We start from the raw sequence: 22,558 nt of genomic DNA on the forward strand, positions 1-22,558 counted from the left end.
TCACCTGACTTTGTGTGTCTGACGCGCGGGCCAGACAGCCATGAGACCCACAAGTCAGCCACACAAAGTCATGTGACTTAAAGTCAGACAATCCACGCCGGGGTGACGTACGGCACACCCACTGACGTGCGGGACCGGTCCCACGTGTCAGTGACTGTTGAGTCACGCACCGTACGTCACCGAAGCATCATCTGCGCTTAGCAGTTCTGTCTTTTTCTTTTTGCGAGTAGTTTTCTCTTTTCTTTATGTCTGCTCCAACAAAAAAACTGAAATCTCATTCATCCAACTGATAACTGCCTTGTGTGACCAAACAATCGGAAAAACATGCAAATCATGATGCAGAGCAGCACGTTGCAGGCGACGACAAGCGCGCAGACTTGTGCTCCATACAATATCCGATAAATTAATTACATAGTGCATCAATCGATATAGATATAGAGGCCGGAATTGGGAAGGAAAAGAAAAAACTGGACTTTAATGCAACGTAGTGGCAAACTTGTAATGCATGAGTAGTGGCAAGGTCACGGCCGAGTTTGAGCTCCCACTCTCAAATATAGAAGATGCACTGTTCTTGGTGTATGTTGTTGTCTCAAAATGGCCTCTGCTATTATTCCTTGAAGTCTTAGAATGTGCGGTGTCAGTAACCCAGTATTCAGTATTCTGTAGCAACGAGACACCGGAACTAAAAACACTATGGTTTCCTTTAATGAAACCGGAGGGCAGCCTCTCTTTTTTAAACAGAGAAAAAAGAAACACACCAGAACTTGTTTCGGCTGGAGCTTCTCCGTTTCAGTCTGCAACGGCTATGACTTGACAGTCGAGAGATCGGAACAACGAAACACTGTCTGCCATCACGCGAGAAACCCCGTACAAAAACACTCGAAAATGCATGTTCTTGGCACGCAGAAAAACCAAAATGTCATCAGATCCTAGGAAGAAAGTCCAGTCCACACATGGAAATCAAGCTCAGCATCTTCTACTGTCAACTAGCTAGAGAGAGTCACACAAACTAGAGTAGCCCGATATTACTAGCTAGTAGTAGTACAACTCGTTGACACACTAGCACTTGTTCTGCCTGATTCGATCAGAAAGAGATCTTGTGTACCATGCATCAGGCGACGCCGGCATTGTTAGCGGCGACCGACCAGCTGCTGTACATGCTCGTGGCTGCGGTTCTCATGGTGCTGGTGGAGCCGCACTCGCTGTCGTGGAGCGACGCGCTGGACATGTCCAGCCTCACGCCCCACGGGCACGCGCTCGCCGCCTGCGACTGGCACCGCTGCACGCGCACGCCGCCGCCCTTGGGCGACGCCAGCCCACGCAATGGCCCCTCTAGAGACGCCCTGCGCCTGCCGCCGCTGCCGCTGGGCTGCCGCTCCCACGACGACGGCGGCGCGTCGGGCGCGGACGACACCGACGCGCGCTGCCTCGGCGCGCTCTGCGACCGCGCCTTGGCGCGCGACGACTGCGTGTTGGCCATGTAGCTGGGGAACAGGAGCGGGTGGTCCGAGGCCACGCCGGAGCCGTGGCTGCTCTGCTGCGGCTTGCAGGACGCGTCGGAGGCCTGGTAGTAGTAGTGGTGGTACGGGCTGGTCCGCGCGGTGGAGAATGAGAAGTCCTCGTACCTGCCGCTGTACGACCGCCCGCTCGCGTCGGTCAGCGCGGACGGTGTCGGCGACACCTTCTGGTACAGCTCGGCCTTGGACGGCGTGCGGCAGAGCGGCGTCGCGTAGCAGCTGCTCCGCCGGGACGTCGTCCTCGGCGTGCAGTGGGCGTCGCCCAGGCCCACCCCGTTGTCCACCTCCACGATCTTGATGTTCTCCTCCGTCTCCTACATTTCATTTCCCGACCAAATCAGCTAGTAGTTCCTCCCTAACTTTCATGCATTGTTTGTGGGCACGAATTTGTAGGCTTGATTAATTACCTGTTGTTGGCGGAAACGTGGGTGGTGCGGCGAGCGGCGCGTGGGCGTCATGCGTGGCGTGCGGATGGGCGGCTTCTCGTCGTCGAGGAGCCGGAGACGAGCCGTGCGCGCCCTGTTCTGGGCGGCCACGAGCGCCTGCATGCAGCGCAGGGTGTTGCTGGCCTGGCTCCGCACCAGGTGGCCGCGCACCAGGGCCTGCAGCTTCACCAGCCCCCTCAGCGCGCACAGCGCCTTCCTCGCCTGGGCGCGTCAATCCCGAGAGAAACGAACAACAATCAAGTCTCTCAGAACAGAGTATGTACTACATACAACTGTGCCTCACGCGGATGGAGAAACTCACCAGGTACGATCTGAAGACGGACTGAATCTTGATCGCCGCGGCCTCCTCAATGCCGATGACGGTGCGCTTCGACCCCGGCGCGGACGCGGCGTAGCGGACCACGGCGGCGGCAGCCTGCTTGGCAGCCACCGCGGCCTCGGCCGCCGCGGCCGTAGCGATGGCCACCGCGACGGCGTGCTGGTCCGGGTCCACCGCACGCGGCTCCAGGAACGCGAGCTGGCCGGCTGCCGACGACGCGGGCCTCCGGAAGCTCCATCTCCTCTTCTCCTTGGCCCCCGGCGTCGACCCCGGCGTCAGCGCCTGCCCTGCCGCCCGAGGCACGAACTGCGGCGTCTCCTCAGGCCCGGCCTTGTTGTTGTCCCTGCTGTGCTCCTTCCCCTTGTCCTTCTTGCCCGGCAGCAAGCTTCGGAGCCACCTGCCCGCCTTCCCCATCGATCTGCAGCGCCGGGGCAGAGGAGCTGTTAGTCAGCAGCTTCTAGCACCGCTGCGCGATCTTGCAGCTGCATTGCAGCAGTAGAAGGAACCGACGATCCGCCCCTTCCGGCATGTGCCTCTCTCTGCTACGTGTGCCTTGTGCCGTTGTGCGATCGATCTGCCACTGTGACGTGCAGGGAGACGGGAATATATTTAAGCACGCCACCATGTGCGGCACAACGCTAGCTGTGCAGCGCATTGCTCTGGCAGCCCGGGCTCTGCCTCTGCGCACCTGTAATAACTACTAGCCCACAGGCACAGCGTCAACCGTACTACACCGGAAATTCTTGGAGCGTACGTACATGGCGCGTTTATTGTTCGTTTCTAGCAGCGGCATCCGCGTTTATTTCCGCGCGTAGTGGACAGGAATTTTGGGGCAGCGCCGTAGTGTCCTGTTTTGTGCTGCCGACGCGCGCGTCTCCGGTGCTATCCGGAAAAATTTGGGGGGTACGCGGAGCGGAGACCCTGCAGCCACTGTCAGTCATTGCCTCATAGAGGCATATAGAGCCGTTTGGTCTTGGGACTCTTGGGAAAGACAATACTTTGATTGCCCAACTCTTCAGATAAACTGTACGAGCAAGGATCGCAACTTGTTCTGAAAGCAATCCTGCAAATCTTTTAATGGAGTTATTATGTTTTGTTGCCTGTATTAAGTTTTACACTATTTACTTCAAAGACTGGGAAGTAATCCGGCCTTTAGCTAACATCGACTGTATATCATGCTCTCCTTTTATTTTTACTACAACGGCCTGAATCGCATAATCTTTGTTCTACTGAATCGGATGACATGATGACCGGATGATGATAATGATAGGTTTGACCGGTGTAATTTATTGTAAGGAAGATCGGGCCGTGTCCTAAGCTAGTCAAAGCTCTTGCATGTGGTGACTGGAGTACTGATTAGAAACAGAGTAAGCACAAAAGGTAACTATTTAGAAACCTAGCAACTTGCGGTTCGCACATGGCACACCTCATCTTCGACGTCTGAATCAACCTTTTTAACTCAGCTAAGCAAGCTTTCTAGGCACATGATCCGATGCCAACTACGCATCGCTTTCGCAAACGTACTCACTACTGTTAGCATTTGTTCCACAGCTGCCGTGCTCCTCGGCTTTGAAAAGAAGAAATAGTACGTTCCAGACCGGCCGATCGCCACTACTATACGGTGCAGCGACCTGCTACATTTTACCGACTCGCCTGTGTGGGGGCAACGGACAGCGTGGGTTTAATGTGCTAGCCTGGACCTCTGGCATCTCGTGCATGGTAGATCAGGGGGACAGGAAATCCATTTAATCTAGGCATTCTTCATCAAAGTTCAAACTCTAGGGTTTGAAGTTTGAACGTTGCTTTGCCGCTAAACGGTATGGGGGAAATACAGGAGAGGGACCATTCGTACGGATCTCACACTAAATTGGGCATTTGGCAAGTTTTGAGCAGGCCTGGCTCTCATTATCTGAACTTAAAATTCGATGCTCGCCCCTTGTGTTTGGCTCGGATGTGTTCTGAGTCTTCACTGCTGAGCTATGAACTATGATTAGAATATTATTTCTTTTGGAGGAATAGCATATTTTTCAAGTGGTACTGCGATAGAATCGCGGTGATTGGGATCCGTATCTGACATCACAGACATATAAATATGCTCACCAAACTGGCTGCAAGCACTGTCGATTGTAGACGATATGGTTTAGGCAAATTGAAAAATGGACGCAGTAGCTTGCAGAGCAGTGAGCACGTGCTGTCTGGATCTCATGCATTACAAAAAAAATGGCCAATTGGCTTGTCATGATTATCCACTGGATAAGGAATTTTGCTGGATTAAGTACCTTGTAGTGCACATCTAGAATGGCATAGCCGCATAGTTAGGTTTAATTAATCCATGTTTATATTTCCCTTTAGACAACAGCACATTGGTTTGAATTCTTGCAGCAATGGCCATAATATATTGATTGAATTATCCTACCTCTACAATTGATTTTTCTGATGGTTGATTTTTGTGGGGCAATTGTTACTCCCTTTTTCCATAATTCATGTCGTTGTTTTAGGTCAAATTTGTACTAAAATAATGACAAGAATTATGAGACGAAGGGAGTACTTCATAGTAAAAGAAATTGACATCCAATCCTCCTCACTCGGCAAGAATGCCCTCTCCTAATAATATAGAAGCGATGAACGCCTGCCCTTCTACCCACTGACGCCAGCTTATCCTACCTCCCCATCTCTCGATGACCATCAAATTCCTATTTCGCTGCCCGTCCCTACTCGTAGGGATGCAAGCAGGATCCCGCTTAATTGAATTTCTAGTTCAAAAAAAAAGATCAAAATTTTAACTAGAAGATTTAGAGACTGGCCTAGAAACGGGATTTATGTTTGATCTTGTTCGCATCCCTACCGACCCTCTTCGCAAAAATCTGACCCACCCACTTGCCAGTCACAACCAGTGGTATTGCAATTACCCATTGACGATCCCTCTAAGTGGGACCAACCGAAGGAGGAAAACGGTGACCTTGTTTGTCGATGATGATTGCAACATGGTAGGCGTGTTGAGTGCTCCTTGCGGCCTCGTGAAAGGCGGTTCGGAGTGCAGCAATGCTAGTTGGTCTTCAAATCCCTGACGTGTTTTGGCGATTGTTTGGCATAGTGAGAGGATCGAGATGTTGACTAGAGGGGGGGGGTGAATAGGCAACTACAAATTTTCACTTACTTTTAGCAATTTAGGCACAACGGAATATAAAGGTTTTCTAAATGCAACTAAGTGAAACAACCTATACGATGCAATATAATCAATCAACAAGAACAAACACAAAGTAATTAAGCTCGGGTAAAGAAGTAACCGAAGGGCTCGAAGGAGACACGGATTTTTCCCGATATTCACTTCTTTGGGAGGAAGCTAGTCACCGTTGGAGGGGTGAGGGAACCACGAGAGGTATCCCTAATAGCCGTGAGAGGGCACACCCAATCTTCTTGAGCCTCCAACACCAAAGTAGGAGCTCAATCACTAAGTGGTTGGCCTTGAGGTGGCCACCGGATCTTCACAAACTTCACGGGGCAAATCCACAGAGAATAGATGCTCCCGAGGTGACTCCAACCGTCTAGGAGTCCCCACAACTCCAAGAGTAACAAATCAAGTGATGAACTCCAAGAGGGACGAATCCCTTTGGTGGAAGTGTAGATCTAGGGCTCCTGTCTCTTTTCCCTCAAAGGATTGATTCGATTTGAGCAAGGGAATGGGAGCTATTTGAGCTTTTGAGCTTTGGGCAACAATGGAGAAGCTTGGGATTAGGCTCAGCTCGTGTGGGGAAGAAGACGCCCACGAAGAAGAAGGGTGGGACCTATTTAAAGGTCCACCCAGAAATCTGCCCGTTGGTGCTGAAGTGCACTGCCCGGAATTCACCCAGAACCTCCGGACGGTGCACTGTAGCGAGGCTCCACGTGGGCTCCGGACGAGGCTTGTACAGCCCGGATTCCGAGTGGCTTCCGGAGGAGCCTCCGGGTGAGTCCAGAAACTACTGGACCCATCCGGAGGTACTCCCGGAGGACCGTCCGGATTCCGGCCAGCACAGATCCCATCCGGAGGACGCCCGGAAGCTCCGGCAGGCTTCCGGCCTTCACATAAACAACACAAAGGATATATTTCAATAGGAATTATGTTTGGAATTGAACTAGACATTGTTGTGGCTGTTTGAAGGGGTAAGTATATGGATTAGGGATGTGTAAAGGAGACGTAAATCCAATTGAAGTTCATCACATGATCCCCCTTAATAGTACGGCTTTCTTATGACTCAAAGAAGGTAAAATAACACAAATTTAAATGTACCGTTTTCTTCATCCTTTATCCTTGTAGCCAATACACCACATATATGCTTTGATGATCTTGTCAACTTAAAACCTGTTCACTCACTTAGCACACATGGTTAAGAAACTACACATGATGTCATTTACACCAAAACCCACTTAGGGGACAAGATGTCCTTTCACATAGGACGGAGCGAATTCTCTGCGACTATTGTGACAAGGGCTGCGTTGGTGGATATCTGTTGTGAATCGAAGTCACTGGCTCGAGGAGTGATGTGTATATAATGATGACACTTGTGGTTAAACCCGACGGTGGTGTTTTTCGTGGTGGTGTGTGTGGAGCAGACATGGTAGCCAAATGACGCATTCGGTTGTGTTGTAATGGTTTTTGTTCGGTTTCCGTTAATTAACTGGGTTTGTAAACTCCTTCTTGGTTAATGAGAGGAGGCGACCATTTCGAGAAAAGCAGGTATACGAAAACAAAGTCACCAAGCAGAGGAAGGGTAATTGGAATTTGGTAAAGAAAAGTTGTGACAAAATAGAAAATAGTCAATCATCAATTAGCATATCTAGGAAACATGAGATAGCATTGCAAGTATGAGTGGATATTATTGCGGATGTTTGGTACTTGATGTGGGTGGATGCTTGACGCATAGTACTCCTAGTTTGCAACAAGGATGCTGCACAGATCATTGTCAGTAGCAATGTGCTAATATGACACTTGGCTTATCCTTTCTCCCTTTGTCAACTTTACAGAAGAGCGTTCAGCGGATCACGTGGAGGATACCTTGCAGGGTTGGTCATCCCAAGAACTTTCCGGGCAACAAGCAGAGCAGAGCGAAAAAAGATTGATGGATTATTCTGTGTCAGCGCAGGTACCTGCAAAGGGAAGTCTTCCTAAACCTTTGGGGTGCACTGTGTTAACGTAGCAATAAAAGGCCCATTTTTTTCATCGCAAGGAAGAAGCCAATGACATCGTGTACTCTACGAGATGATGGTTCGTAGGGACCATCGTGGTGGTGGCCGTCAGAGAAAGGATGGTCAAATTTGCCAGTTGATGGTTGCTTATTTGACAGAGGGAGACTGGTGCAGCACTGTTGCTGAACACCACCACCTCACTTGAAGTTGAGAACAAAGTCATGCACAACACACGGGCAATCTGACTAGGCTTAGCAAGAGTGTGATAGTAAAAGCATGGATTCGAAGATGCATACAAGCACTATTACCATAGGATATCGTCGTATATTAATCTTGTATACCAACTATTTCTCTCAAACGAAAGGAAAATAGGATGGCGACGAATTAGTTATGTAAATTGCAAGAGTGTGACCTACACGACCAAAAAGAAAACTCAACTTGGTCGAAGGTCTAAACTAAATGCAATTTGGCTGCAGCAGGAACTTAACCCTCCATATATGAACAGAAGTACTGTTACAGAAAACCTTCTTCCAAACAAAATAAAAGAAAACACAGTGTTGGGCCAGATGGAAATCCACCGAGGAGACAGCCTGCTTCAGGGACACAACATCTGCTTCAACAACTGTTATGTGCAGGTTCTTTTTAGGGGATTGTTCTGGGCAGGGAAGCAGACAAGCAGTTAGCCGCCTCCTCTGGGTCTGGGAGTAGTATACCAGCCCAGTTTAGCACCTGAGCCATGCATACCTCCTCCTCCTTCCACTTCTTCTTCTTCTTCTTCTTCTTCTTCTTCTTTTGACACGACCCCCTCCTTGCATTGGCCCAACACGTGGATGCGGACGGGGAAGCTGTTCCCGGGCCCGCAATCGAATCGGAGCGTGCGGCGAGCGCGGCCCTGTCTCTCCGCGTCGTGAAGACATGCGGCTCCTCGACTTGGGCCGGGACCTGCAAGAGGCCCCTCGCGCTGGTCAGACTGCCGGAGCATCGGCGGCGGCACGCGCTTCCGTGCAGATTAATCGTTTGATTACCCATGTCACAGGCCATCTTCTTTTACCTTCTCTCTCGCACTGATCCCTCAACAGTCAACTCCCATGTCGTTGAGTGTCTTCTCACGTTGGCTGGATTAGGATAGCCCATCAATTGGTGCTGCTCAGGTTAGCCTCTCGAGGGCCACGAGGAGGAGTTGGTCGGAGGAAGCGGCGGCCGACGGCCATGAATCCGTGAGGAGTGAGTTGGGAAGAAGAAGGCGTGGGCCGAAAAAAAACGACAACCAATTAATCTCGGCCGTTAAATTACAAGGAAGCAGCGATCACTGCTTAAAAAACGGGTATCGGTAATGGTCACAAAAACACATTACTAACGGTCCTGGCGCCTGCTGCTAACTTCACGGTCGGACCACCTGTTACTGACGATGCCTATCAGATGCCTATCAGTGACGGGCGGAGTACCCGTTGCGCGCTCCCATCAGTGACGGGCACACATGTATGACCGACACTAATAGTTTTTCATTCAACACCAAATCACAAATTAAACATATTAATCAACGTCTCACAAATTAAACATATTAATCAACGTCTCACAAATCAAACAAATTCAAATATCTCCGTTCGTAGATCCAGAATAGGGATTAACATACACTTGAAAAGAAAAGATTCACTGAAAAACAGAACGAGATGAACTCGTGGAAGTCGACGTCTTCGGGGTCGATCTGCCGAGAGCTCCCTGACCATCTCCTCCGCGAGCTCCGATGGCAGGCGCGCTACTGAGGTAGCCGGACGAAGAGGGCCCGTGGCCAGATCCGCCGTGAGCTCCTGACCATCTCCTCCGCGAGCTCCTTGAATAGAAAAGAGAGGTGCCAGAGGGAAATAGAGAGATTGGGGGCCGACCTGAAGATACTTCGGGCTTGCTCCTGCAGCATAGAGAGATTGGGGACGGGGGAGGCCGGATCCAGCCCAGGTGGAGGCGCGTGGAGGCGGGCGTGGCGGTGGCCGGCGCAGACGGCGCGAAGCAGGGAGGAGGGCGTGCCAGATCTTGCTCCAGTGGTCGGCCGGAGGGGCCCTCGTCTTCAAGGGAGGGCGGCACTAGGGGAGGAACCGGCGCCGGCGAGGCAGGGAGGACGCCGCGCAGCTCCTCCTTGCCGTCCTTGCCGACGGCGAGGAAGGGATGACCTGCTCCAGGGAGGAAAGAAGAGAGAGTTTGGGGGAGAGGAGAGTGTTCGGGTGGGAGAGAGAGAGAGAAAGAGCCTGGCGGCTGCGGCAGGGAGGAGAGAGTTCGGGCGTGGGAGTTGGCTAGGGTTTCCGTTATATAGGAAATGGTTGGGCCGAGAGTTGCATGTAAGCCCAATAGTCCATTAGTGGCGGGCAAAATTGTAAAACCCGTTACTAATGCCTAATTTTTTTGTTTATTCATTTGTGTTTCTCATGTCTCTTGAAAAATTTCAACCTAGCTTAATGGCTGTGGTCTAAAATAAGTTCTAATATTCTTTTGCATGGCAAGATGCACCTTGGTATAAAAAATGGATACATCGTCTTGAACTATGGGAACATAAATAGCAGTCACTTTGGTCATTTATCTTGAAAGCCATAAACAATCGTAATTCATAGTCTATTTTGTGAATGATTTTTTTGTGCTTCATAGTTCAATTTTGAATTACTTTTGGGAAATGACTAGAAACAAGTTATACTTTGTGTGAAAATTGAATAGGTGGCATTTGGAACCATATTAAGTGTACTTGCTTCACAAAATACCCCCTTTTTGTATTTGGCAAATGGAAAATCATTTTTTACAACCAGAAAATTGTAAAACTTTTTTCAATATGTTTTGTCATGACAATACGCGCATTTGTTCAAAAAATGGATACATTATCATGAACTATGGCATAGAAATGAACAAAACTTTGGTCATTTGGCTTAAAACGTAAAGTTCAAATATGAGAAATAACAAATTTGTACTACATAGTTCATTTCCAATTGTTACCATCTGATATTATTGTTCCACTATGTTAAGCAAGAAAAAATAAGAATTCACCAAAAAAAATCACATTTTTTTTATGAATTAGTTATGATTTTTTCAATCTTCAAAGGTCTCCAGGGTTCATCAGTGGTGGGCATAGATTCAAAGCCCGCCACTGATGTGTGTTTTTGTGAAATTTTGTTATTTTTCACATTGAACCATGAGTGACGTGCTTCCGGCCCCCGTTACTGATGATTGTTCATTAGTGACGAGTCCTGCTCGACCGTCACTGATGAGGAGTCATCAGTGACGGGTGTACCGCGCTCGTCATTGATGACCACTCATCAGTGACGGGCCTGTCACTGAGGTCTCGTCACATATGCACTGTTTTGTAGTAGTGGATGGGAGTACGCGAAATAAACAGGCGAGCCGCATTCCTGCGACCTTCCATGCCAGCTAGACCCGACAGGTGGGTCCGCCTTGTCAACTTCAGGCTTAGATGCTAGCGAGCGAGCGGTTAAGTAAATCTGATGGGTTTTAGTAACAAAAACGTAGACTGATACCAATGTGAAACACTAGCCTGTAATGTGACGGTTTTCTGTAATTTACTCATTAAAAAAATGTTTTGTGCAACATAAAACCTTTAAATCATCGATCTAATCGATTAAAACAAGGAAACCCTCCCTAGTCACTAATCATGTTTGTCTCCTCGTTGATTTATTAGAATATGACAACATTATCGTTATATAACACACACACACTCTGCTGATCCCTGCCGATATCATGCCTAGTAAGTGTGGGTAAAATCAATCATTTATTTGTGCCTTCGAAATGTTATTATCCGTACTTTAAAGTATTATAAATTCTGTATTTGCGCTTTTTTTCAGATTTTATATTAGTCACACTTGGGATGAATACACGTTGTTATTATATATTCAAAGCATCCAATTAACAATGAGATGATGTGCTTTTATTTCTTGAACGTATTTCATGTTAATAAATTAGTACTCACGTGCAAGACACAAATCCACGTGCCCGATTACTGTGAACTGAAAGTTGCCTGTTACATTTCTTCAAAATATTGCGGAAAAAAAAACATTTTTCCTCACAATAAACCTGTAGGATCGTGATTGGGCTTGGCCCGTAACTGAGCGCTCCCGCCTCCCAGGACCGCAGCTCAATTGCTGGGCTGACCAATGGAGTAGATTGAAACTTGTATAGTAGAAACTTCATGGGCTGAGCTACGTGGGCCGGTGATTCTATTGGGGGAGAGACAGAGGGAGGGAGACAGTGTGTTCGCTAAAGCGCACAATAGAGAGACCACGGGCCGGCTAGCTAGGGAGGGTGAACGCCGCTTTGTCATCTTGGTGTCGGCTGGTACCAACTCCCCAGTTTAGCTAGGTAGCTGCCCGTACTTCACTAGGCAGGTTTGTCCTGGAAGAAGTTTGGAAGTATACCAATATTGACTGGTCAACCCGCTCTCTCAGTCACGTGATTTTGTTTCCTTCATTTTTCACTCATCTGTCACATCCGCCCCTCTATCTCATACATCTTGTAAGTATTTACAGAAAGAATCGTATTGTCATTTCTTAGTGTCTCTGTTTTTGTTTGTATGACCATATTGCATAACCGTATATCCGTGCTTCCACTTTAAGGGTCGAAGCCGGACACACCGGATAGTCGTATGATTCGGTCACTGGTGGTTACTTTCGGCCTCGCTGAATCAGTGACGCTCATCTTTACAGCGCAGCTGCTACATGAGTCTATTTTTACCGCGAGGCAGATTTCACATGCAAGCGCAGCTTTACAGCACGCGCACATACACACACACGACACGATACATGCTTGGCAAAATAGCAAATGTGCAGCAGCCAAAGTTCCCCAGCACCGGGGACGATTGACGTAGCGTCCACACAGGCCCATCATCATGAGGTTAAGCTCCAGCCACATGGCTTCATGCAGAAAACGGAAGCCCCAGCGTCAAAACGGGCAGGGCATGCGACTATGCGAGACGACACGACAAGGAGGCCCAGGAGCCGTCTCTCTCGCGCTCCCCGCTTTATCGGGATCTCCTCCGGCTGCTGCCTCTCCGGCCCGAGTTCAGTCCTGAAATTCCAGGTGCGTACGTATGCATCCAATCCGCGCAGACTGCGGTCGCCGCTTTGATCAGATCGGTCGATTTACTGAATTCTCTCGTCTGCAAAGTTGCAGGGCGAGCAGTCAGCAGAATCACAGTAGCAGTCGTTAGCCTTTCTGGGACACCGTGCCGCCGGGTCACGTCCACGCCACGGTGGGCGCCGCCGCGGCCATGCCTGCATTTACCTTTTCTCGATTTCTATCTTTCTAATTCTCTTTTGTTGAGAGGATGTACACGTACGCCAGCCATTACTAGCATATATATCCTCTTCTGAAAACTAAGCCCTACGCGCAGATATAAAGAAGTTAAGCAAAGGCCTCGACGAAATTCAAGGCAGGTAGTACAGATAAATGCCCATGTCATGCAGGTGACTAATTAATTAAGCACACATGCATGCAATATTTAGGTTCAACTGCAAATTGAATCTTCATCGGCCGGAAGCTAGAAGTGATAAAATCGTTGTCTCTCGGCAAAATCGATCATCTGCATACAAATTTGTGTGTGCGTCATGCGCACTACTATCAACTTTTCTTCTTCCTTTTTCCTTGTTTCCTGCGACGGATGGTTTTATTTTCTAATAATTTTTTTTGTGCATGCCACAATATTTCATATGGCTGCATGCATCGTCGGCACGAGTTACACCTATTTCATGTGCATTACAACTATTTATTCGATTGATTATGTCAAATCTCACGTGTTCCCAGAGGATGTATTTTTCCAAAAGGATTTTCTTACAGTAACAGAAAAAAAAAGGGAGTTAGCTCTAGGATTATTTTCTGCCATGTATGATGTTTGTTCTTTGATCTTCTACTTAGGTTTCATCCCACCCCAATGGGGATTAGCAAAATTATAAATCAATTTCCTTTAATTTCCTGCCAATCCCACCTCAAACCCCACCTAACCGAATGGGCCTTTAATGGGAAACATAGAAAGGCGAGGTCGCAGTACATTTGATCTAATAGCGTGCAAACCATTTTTTTTCATGTTTCCTTCCTATCGAAATTGAACACCGTGTGGATACAGATTTAGGTACATAAATGAATACGGAGTACTCAGAAGCGGCCATGGTACGGTAGAAGAGAAAAAATACATTAATGAACGTATATTATGCGCATAAAAGTGCCACAAAAACAATACATCGTGATTTATGACAAGAACTAGTCAATGAAACAAAAGAATAGCATGTTGAACTCGTGAGCAAAACATGTGAAATACAACAAAAACGATATGCAAATTTACATGTTTCAATACTCTGCCTTGCCTGCGTATGCGGCTTTCTTTGGAGCTAGGCCATGAAGGTTTGCCTTGGGCTGATGATGTTTGGTGTTCTAGAGCTCTGAGTAGATGCCAATTCTTCATGTGGTTGGCGGTGAGGGGGCGATGCTGGACGGCGGACAGGCTCGGTCGTCGTTGAGGCACCTCTTTGCAGTCAGGCGCTGAAGTACCACCTTTTGCTTGGCTATGTCACATCCAGGCAGGGTTGGTGATCTTGGGTCTTTGGAGGAAGATCGAGTGGACGCCAAGTCAGCACGATAGGTTGGCCGAGTGTTGGTCTACCTTGTTGGTGGCTATAGCTTAAAGGAGCGAAGAAATGATCTCTACACTGGAATCACGTTAATCTCGTAGTGCATTTGGAAGCATAGAAATGCGGTGGTTTTCGACGGATTGGTGAGCGTGAACCGGATTCTTCACATGATTAGGCAGGATGGGATACGTGGAAGAGTGCGGGTTTGTTCAAAGAGTCAAGTTTTAGTGAGCTGTCATGTGGAGTTGAACCGTGAAACTTGGGTGAGGAGTTGTATTTAGGAATTTTAATCGTGTCGCGGTCACTCTTCAATATATGATATGCCGTCGTGGTATATCTATAAGAAAAAAAACATGTTTCAAGACTAAACCTGACGAGAACACACTAGAAGGTTGTAAGATCCATAATAAAACACTACTAGCTAGTAGACTAGTAGAGAAATCCGCAATATCTCACTCATGTAAGGTAAAACATTCATATGTCGCAATTTATAAGTAGGATAACCATATTTTGAAGTGTCGGATAATATGCTATTCAGAAAACCCGAGCTATCATTCAAACCCGATATCAAGAAAATCCGGCTCTGCTATGTAGGATACTGCAGATACCGTTTCCTGACCAGCAAATTCAGAATTGGAAATCCGGATGTTGTCTTAACATATCCTATATCACTGATTCGCAAGATGCTTAATTCTCCTAACCGTTTCACCCTTAGAAACACATCTCTCTCTCTCTCTCGTCACAAAGGTAGCGGTGAACAGTAGAGCAGAAGGACGACGTCACTGTTAACGTTTGTAGCGTGCACTGCATTAAAAACATCATGTAGGTAGGTACTTTCATTTTAACTGTAGTGGCAGTTCCTCGTATAGCATTCTACTGTACAGATTGTATCGCGGGCTGGCATTGGATTCGATCCACCGCACATCCCCCTCCTTTCCAAATCAAAGTGCCTAGTTACTATTCTCGCAAAAAAAAAAGTGCTTAGTTACTAGCTATTCAGCGTATAAACACGCAATGTATATGCATATAGACGTTCATTACTAGTTGTAGTACTGCACGTCTGCACACCAATTCGATAGCGACGCGGCAGCCCCCACGACCGTCGGATCGGAATGCGACGCCCAACTGCATTTGTCCGACTCGCAATGGATGAAGCGTCGGAATTATGTATACTTACGATCCGCGTAGAGCCCGTTTATTAGCTAACTATAGCGCGCGGTTACATGGCATTTCGATCAGATAACTGACTGAACTAGCTAGGCACCTAATTACGATTCGTAACACTGTGTACTCCGCCTATTTCAGCAGTACTAATTGTTGCTCTGAAGCTATTCCAGCAGTTGAAGCTCTAGCTAGCAAGCGACATATCTGACCAACGAACATGCATGCATGTACTCCTATATCTGTTTCGACCGCAACGGAATTAATCAAGAATAAGACCGGCTACATTGACCTTGACGATCTATGGCTAGAGCTAATCATTGCATTATTTGCAGATGCACGCACGCACCGCCAGGAAGAAAGGGACGTTTTATTTCTATTACTGTAGAAGTACTCCCTCTAATCCTAAATTATTGTCGAAATATTATACGTATCTAGAAACCTTTTAAAAATAGATACATTTATATTTGGACAAATTTGAGACAAGAATTTAGAATCGGAGAAAGTAATATATATTGATGTACAGGTCATATAGTGTACTCGAGATATCAATTATGTCTTGGGCAATCAACAAAACTCCATGGGAGAAAAAGAAAACTGTAAAATACGTAATACATCCGTCTACTCTAATATATTCGTGCTAGCTGGTAAGCAGGTTTCAATCATCATTTAGGCTCAGTTGGGCATTGCTGAAATTATTTTATAATATGTTGTGGAAAAATATACACAAAAGTAGAAAAAAGTTGGTTAGCCAACACGAAAATAGTGAAAAGCGGGAGAGAAAAACGGGGTCACGAGAATCCACCGCAATGCCAAATGCAGTCTTGACTAAGCAACAAAGAAACGAAGCCGATTTTTGTGGACATGTGTCTAAATCAACATATTGTAGTACCATGTTTTTTGGGATAAAGTTACAAACATTTAAATGTAAAAAAATTCATGAAGGGTGTTGCATATGGACATGGGTCTATATTACCGAAGCAAAGCTAAAAAGAAAATCAAACTTTCCTAGACACATCTGTTCCAGACAGTACACAGATCAGACAATACCAAAGAAAATGGGGAAAGAAAATTAATATTCTAATCTGTTATTATCATGCAGATAGCAGAGGATACCAGACATATCCATTCCATCCACGACTAAATTCCACTGACGCATAATGGGGAAGTAGCGAGAAGGTGCTGGATAATTCCATGATGGCGATGAGGAGGAGAGATAGAGCCAAGGTCGGACGCCATGATTTGAGAGGTGGCACTCCCGCGGTTGCTAGCTAAGCTGCCCCCCCCAGCTCCTCTCTGTATCAAAAACCACTCTCCATCTCGTTTTATTTTGGGAGTCCTCTCTTATTTGATCCCTGTATGTGATGCGCTTTTGGCAACCTCCACCGTACGTGCAAGCTCCAATTTCTAGCTAGTGGAAAGATGATATCACACATGGACATACGGTGTACTTCCTCAGTACAAATAAAAAATGTATTAAAACAGCGACAAGGATTATGAAACAGAGAGAGTATCTCCAAAGCAACAGTGATCATTTTCTTTTCAAATTCTAGTGAGGGTGGGGTTGTCAGTTTACTATTGGAGCAGTGGGAAGCTGGGAAATAATGCCAGTTATTTGCCCCCTGAGATGTTGACAACGACCGGCGTTGGCGTGACAGTATTATAGGAGAAGCAAAAATCGCTATCGCCTGCCATTCAGCTGTTGATCGGAGCGGCCTTGTGACCTACTCTCTCTGACTCTAAATTCTTGACTTAAATTTGTCCAAATATGAATATATCTATTCTTAAAAAACGTCTAGATACGTGTAATATTTTGACAACAATTTAGGATCGGAGGGAGTATATTTGTGTGTTGCATGATTTTAAGTTCACTGTATGTCCACCTTTTGTGGTACATTTTCCATGCTTTTTTTAGCTCAATTTCCATTAGCTTTCAATGGTTCAAGACTAGTGCTTTATGTTTGTTTTTGCAGAAAGGTTCAAAACTTAAGCGCCAATAAACTCAAGAGATCGCAAGTGATTAAATAGGAAATGCGACGCTGCTGCTTTTCGTCAAATCAAATAGGGATGACACTGTTTTACATGCGAGACAGAGGAACCAGCTTTCAGAGGCTCCTGCGTCCTGACAGGCTGACACAGTTTGTAAGCAGGGCAGCTGTTAATTCCACATGTATTAGCGTGGTAGTCCGTGGCCAGGCCAACCTTGATGGGCATCTCCAAGAAAAAGAAAGGGACTGTGTAGGGCTATGGCAACTGAGAAATATTATTCCTCGGTCGATCATTTTTCTCATCTAGTACGTCATATTTTTTTCCCTTGGTGCTGCCACGAAAACAAAACAAAGTTTTCTTGATGCAGTTTTCCGCCGATTCATTTTCTCGTCACAGTGCACAGTCACTCTGCTACATTTTTCTTAACGTACGTGTAAAAATTTACGGTTGCAACATGCAACGGAAAAAATTGTAGGTGCAAGACAAAATTACATTTGCAAACCCATGCAACGGTAGTACGTCATTTTTTTTCCCTTGGTGCTGCCATGAAAACAGAACAAAGTTCCCTTGGTGCAGTTTTCCGCCGATTCATTTTCTCATCACAGTGCACGGGCACTCTGCTACATTTTTCTCAGCGCACGTGTAAAACTTTACGGTTGCAACATGCAACGGAAAAAATTGCAGGTGCAAGACAAAATTACATTTGCAAACCCATGCAACGGGAAAAAAAATACGGGTGTGACCTCAAATTACAGTTGCAATGTCCATGCAACGGGAAAATTTAGGGCAGTGATTTCAAAAATTACAATTGCAATCTCCATGCAACGGAAAAATTACAGTTCCCTTCAAAAAAAACTACAGTTGCAACCTCCATGCAATGGGAAACATTACGGGTGTCATTTTCAAAAATAACAGTTGCAATCACCATATATAATTTGTGCAAATGTGAAATTGAGAGTGTGCATAAAAAAAATAGACCTACATGATTTATAAAGAAAACACATATTGTGTGCAATATTAAATTAGCATACAAAAAAAAAGCATGCATAATGAAAAACAAAGGAAAGTCAACGGAAACAAAAAAAACACGAAACAAAAAGAAGAAGAAAAAATCGGGTGCAAGACAAAATTACATTTGCAAACCCATGCAACGGGAAAAAAAATACGGGTGTGACCTCAAATTACAGTTGCAATGTCCATGCAACGGGAAAATTTAGGGGAGTGATTTCAAAAATTACAGTTGCAATCTCCATGCAACGGAAAAAATTACAGTTCCCTTCAAAAAAAAAAAACTACAGTAGCAACCTCCATGCAATGGGAAACATTACGGGTGTCATTTTCAAAAACAACAGTTGCAATCACCATATATAATTTGTGCAAATGTGAAATTGAGAGTATGCATAAAAAAATAGACCTACATGATTTATAAAGAAAACACATATTGTGTGCAATATTAAATTAGCATACAAAAAAAAGAATGCATAATGAAAAACAAAGGAAAGTCAACGGAAACAAAAAAAACACGAAACAAAAAGAAGAAGAAAAAATCAGAATATGGGCTGCTGAGGACTTGAACCTGCGACCTATGCAACCAGCGAATGGCACTGACCAAAAAGCTAACCAACCAATTGTGTCTATGCTGAGCTATTCCCTTATTTATTCAAAGCTACTTCCGCACAAATTTCGGCACAAATCTTAACTCCTGATCTAATGGTCCATGTCGTCGACTGAGAAATACAAATTCTCAGGCGACTGAGACCTAGGAAATCCGAAAAAGGAAACGGACACGCATGGGCACAGGCGCAGCAGCTGTTGACGACTCCCTCCCTCCCTTGCCCGGTTGCCTCGCTTTGCCGCTGCCATAGCCCCATAGATGATAGATCTTCCTGTTCGTCGGAACTACCAAACCAACATATAACTACGTACACTCACAAACAAACATGTACTCCTACTTGCCGATCTGCCTATCTGGAGTGACCGCGACCGGAGAGCTATCTCACTCTCTTTCTCTCCAGGCCTTGGGGTGCAGTGCTCTGGGCCTCTGGCCATGCCATGACCTTGGCCCCCTTCTTTTGGGCTTCTAAACCAGTTTTTAGGTCCCAGACAGCTCAAACCCAAAAGAAGGGAAAACTTCTCTTCCGCTCTTCCTGGCAGCCGCTCTAAATTGTAGTGCAAACTCAGCTGTGGGAAGAAACTGGTCTGGAGCAGCTTCCTGAGCTTCTCCCCCGCGTTTTTATAGGATTGCCCCAATGGCACACCGTAATAACGGACAAAATGCCACCGCCCCGGAAAAATGCCCCCCAGACCCAACCCCGAGCCCACGAAGGCCCTCACCCCGTCCCCTTCGCTCGTCTCTCCCATCTACAGCGCGCCGCCCCCTCTCCCCCTCTCTTGGTCAGCCGCCGCCCTCCCTGTCTCCTCCGGAACCGACGCCCTCCTCATCTCCCCCGGACCGCCCGCCCCCATAACCTGCCGGATCTGCCGCCGCCACCCCCACTCGAGGATCCGCCGCTGCCTCCCCGATCTTGCCGGATCCGTCTACGCCTACCCACTCGAGCTCCAACTTCTCCAAGACCACGTCGCCCTGCCATTGAGCTCCATGACCATGTCGCTGCGCAGTGGCCGCCGCCACCGCAGCATTTCATCGCCTCTCCACTCGAGCTCTAGCGCCCCCCGACACATCGATCTCCCCGGACGCGCCGCCCTCCCCAATCTTGCCAGATCCGCCGCCGAGTTCTGGAGCCTTGCACCGCCGATGACGCCCAGCCCATCCCTTTCTGCTCTCAGATCTTCGTGGTCGTCAGTTGCCATCCCGATCTCCGGCGTCATCGCCTCTCCCAAGAATCTCAGAGAATTTTGATTGATTATTTTTGGTTGGATCAAACATTCTTGATTGTTTATTTTTTCAGAGAATTATGAACTGAAATTTCGGTTGGATCGAACATTTTTCATCGATTGATTTTTGTTCGGAGAATTGGTAACTGGGCTTTTGGTTTGATGGAACAATGCTTTGCTGTTAAACGGAGTCAAAGGGCGTTGTGGACTCTTCATGCGCTAATAAGATAACAAGTTGAAGTTACAGAAGCTGAAAAGAAGGCAACGTTGTTTTCTGAGAGCTTCCATGGACAGCAGCTTTGCTTAGAAATTCAGCTCAAACCGGCTTATAAAGAAGCTTAAGCTGAAAAGAAGGGCCCTTGGTGGCTATGATGGCCAAGGGATTCGAATGTCAAGAGACGGAATTAGAGCGAATCATTGTGCCTGCCCTCCCGGTGGACGGCGACGTGATGCTGTCATTCTGCAGCTTTGCTCTGGACTGCTGGACGTCCCGTCTCCCGAATCGAGAGCTGTCCACGGCGCAGCACAGTAGAGAAAAAGAAGAGCACAGTGTAACGTCTGCTTCTTGCTGTGCTCTGTGTGTGTGTGGCTCTTCTTCTAAACTCACTGTTAATTAATTTCGGTACATCCTCTCTTTAAGCAGGAAATAAGGATATTTTTGTCCAGCAACAACCACAAAACTAAAGAAGTATACATTTGAGAGCAACGACAAGAATTCAGTATCAGAGGGAGTATTTGTTTCCTCGACTGATAATATCAGACTTAATTTTTTTAAAGGAAGTTCAAACACTTTTGGTTGCTCCATCGACCTCAAAGTGGTCAGCTTAGAGCGGTTTTGCACGTCACTCGCCACGTGGGCATCCAACGGGAACACGCAATGATGTTGTATCCCATATGTTCTCGCGGTACTCGCCTCCCAGTTCGTTAGAAGAAACGTGGGTTCAAGCTGTAGATTTTGGGCATTGGTGACCCCAAGGAGGATAAGAGGGCTTTGGAGACCCCGGAGAAGGAAGGAGTAGGCAATGAGCGAGAGAAGGAAGTGAAACTAAACACTTGGTTGGTTAATCGCATGGAAAAACGGCTGAGTGAGAGAAGGATGTGTCTGAGTTTGATAACTGAGGAGCGAAATATCTATACGAGAAAAAAAACATGGGACCAAATAGTATATTCTTCTATATAAGTTAGAGGACGTAAAACATAATAATTTCTTAATTAAACATTGTTAATAACTCGTGTAATCTCTGTTAATATATAAATTACAAATTTATCCCCTTTAGGTGGCTTTGTGATCCATAACAATAAGTTTTTCTTTACTCTGTTTGCTTTTGCCATGGCTGCTTCTGATTCATGGCATGTGTCAAGGAGATCTCTCTTTCTTTATTTCCTTCTTTATTTTCCAAAGTCAACAAATTTAGACTTGCTACATGCCATGTGTGGTTTTCTCTGTTCTCTGTGATGCGGTTTAGTCAAACCTATTACCGATCAAACAGAGCTCCATCACACCAAACAGAAGCGCAGGTACACGGGATTAGTGATGATGGTGAGGGAGACCCGAGAACACTAGTCCTAATTAAGTGCACATGCGTGCGTGCATGGATTAGCTAGGAGTATTTTTCTTTGGATTGAGGGAGATTGACAAGGAAGGCGAATTGAATGCGCTCACATGCCACAACAGCTATAGTTCGCTCTTGCCTATTCAACACGCAAGGTTGATATGTCGGCGCGGCGGGCATCCGGTGGTGTCTGCTTCTCTTGCCCAGACTACGGAGCTAGGTTGGCCATCATCCATCATCGCACGAAGCCCCCGACTCGACGACCCGATCGATCGATCACAGTTAGCTAATGAACCTAAACAGTACACTCCGTTATTGTCACGACTCAAATTTCTTAAAGTTTGATTAAGTTCTATCATGACTAATATAATAGGAAAAACCTCTCAGGTGAGGCTTCGCCAGAAACGGATCTGACAGACGAACCCACCTCCTAAGAGGAACTCTTTCTTCCTCCTCTCGTCTCTCCTGCGCCACCTATTCCTCCTCGCGCCCCCGCGGCCAGCTTCCCATCGAGCCGCCACAACCTCGCACCGCGCCGCCGACTTTGGTGCCGCCGGCTCCTTTCCCCGGCCGGATCTGGCCGCTCGAGCCTCGCCGCCGCCTGAGCCGAAGGCTCCTCGCCGAGTAAGTTTTCTTTTCTTTTTTTCAAAAATGAAAAGTTGAAAATAAAAAGATTAAAAATGAAAAGTTGGAAAATAAAAACCTTAATACTTTCGAATAAAAAGTAAAAGTTCAAAAGATAAAAAAGTTCATAGAATTAAAAGTCGGTAAACAAAAAATGAAAAGTTTCCAAAAATGGAAAAACAATTTAATTCTGCCAGCCCTTTTTTGGGCTGTCAGAATTCGTCCGCCACTTTGGTTCTGGGCGGATGTCCGCCAATCAATCACTCCCAATATAATAACCGAACATATATTATAAAACCAATTTAAAGTTGTAGATGTTTGATATATTTTCTTCAAA

The 22,558-nt window shown here is 46.6% G+C and overlaps 1 protein-coding gene and 1 long non-coding RNA gene across 2 annotated transcripts; both read right to left on the reverse strand.

The window, feature by feature from the left end:
* Positions 1 to 706: 706 nt before the first annotated feature.
* On the reverse strand, positions 707 to 2,972 carry LOC100825074 (protein IQ-DOMAIN 14). The gene is made up of 3 exons (XM_003562075.4): positions 2,265 to 2,972; positions 1,925 to 2,164; positions 707 to 1,831 (listed from the first exon to the last, which is right to left on the reverse strand). Exons 1-3 carry the CDS (start codon positions 2,694 to 2,696, stop codon positions 1,112 to 1,114), a joined length of 1,392 nt encoding a protein of 463 aa, XP_003562123.1. The 5' UTR covers positions 2,697 to 2,972; the 3' UTR covers positions 707 to 1,111.
* Positions 2,973 to 7,919: 4,947 nt separating this feature from the next.
* On the reverse strand, positions 7,920 to 9,730 carry LOC112272405. Its single transcript, XR_002966168.1, has 2 exons — positions 8,500 to 9,730; positions 7,920 to 8,390 (listed from the first exon to the last, which is right to left on the reverse strand). It is a non-coding gene; the product is annotated as an uncharacterized LOC112272405 (long non-coding RNA).
* Between the last annotated feature and the right edge of the window lie 12,828 nt (positions 9,731 to 22,558).

Source organism: Brachypodium distachyon, chromosome 1, assembly GCF_000005505.3.
Source record: "Brachypodium distachyon strain Bd21 chromosome 1, Brachypodium_distachyon_v3.0, whole genome shotgun sequence".
Classification (NCBI taxonomy): Eukaryota; Viridiplantae; Streptophyta; class Magnoliopsida; order Poales; family Poaceae; genus Brachypodium; species Brachypodium distachyon.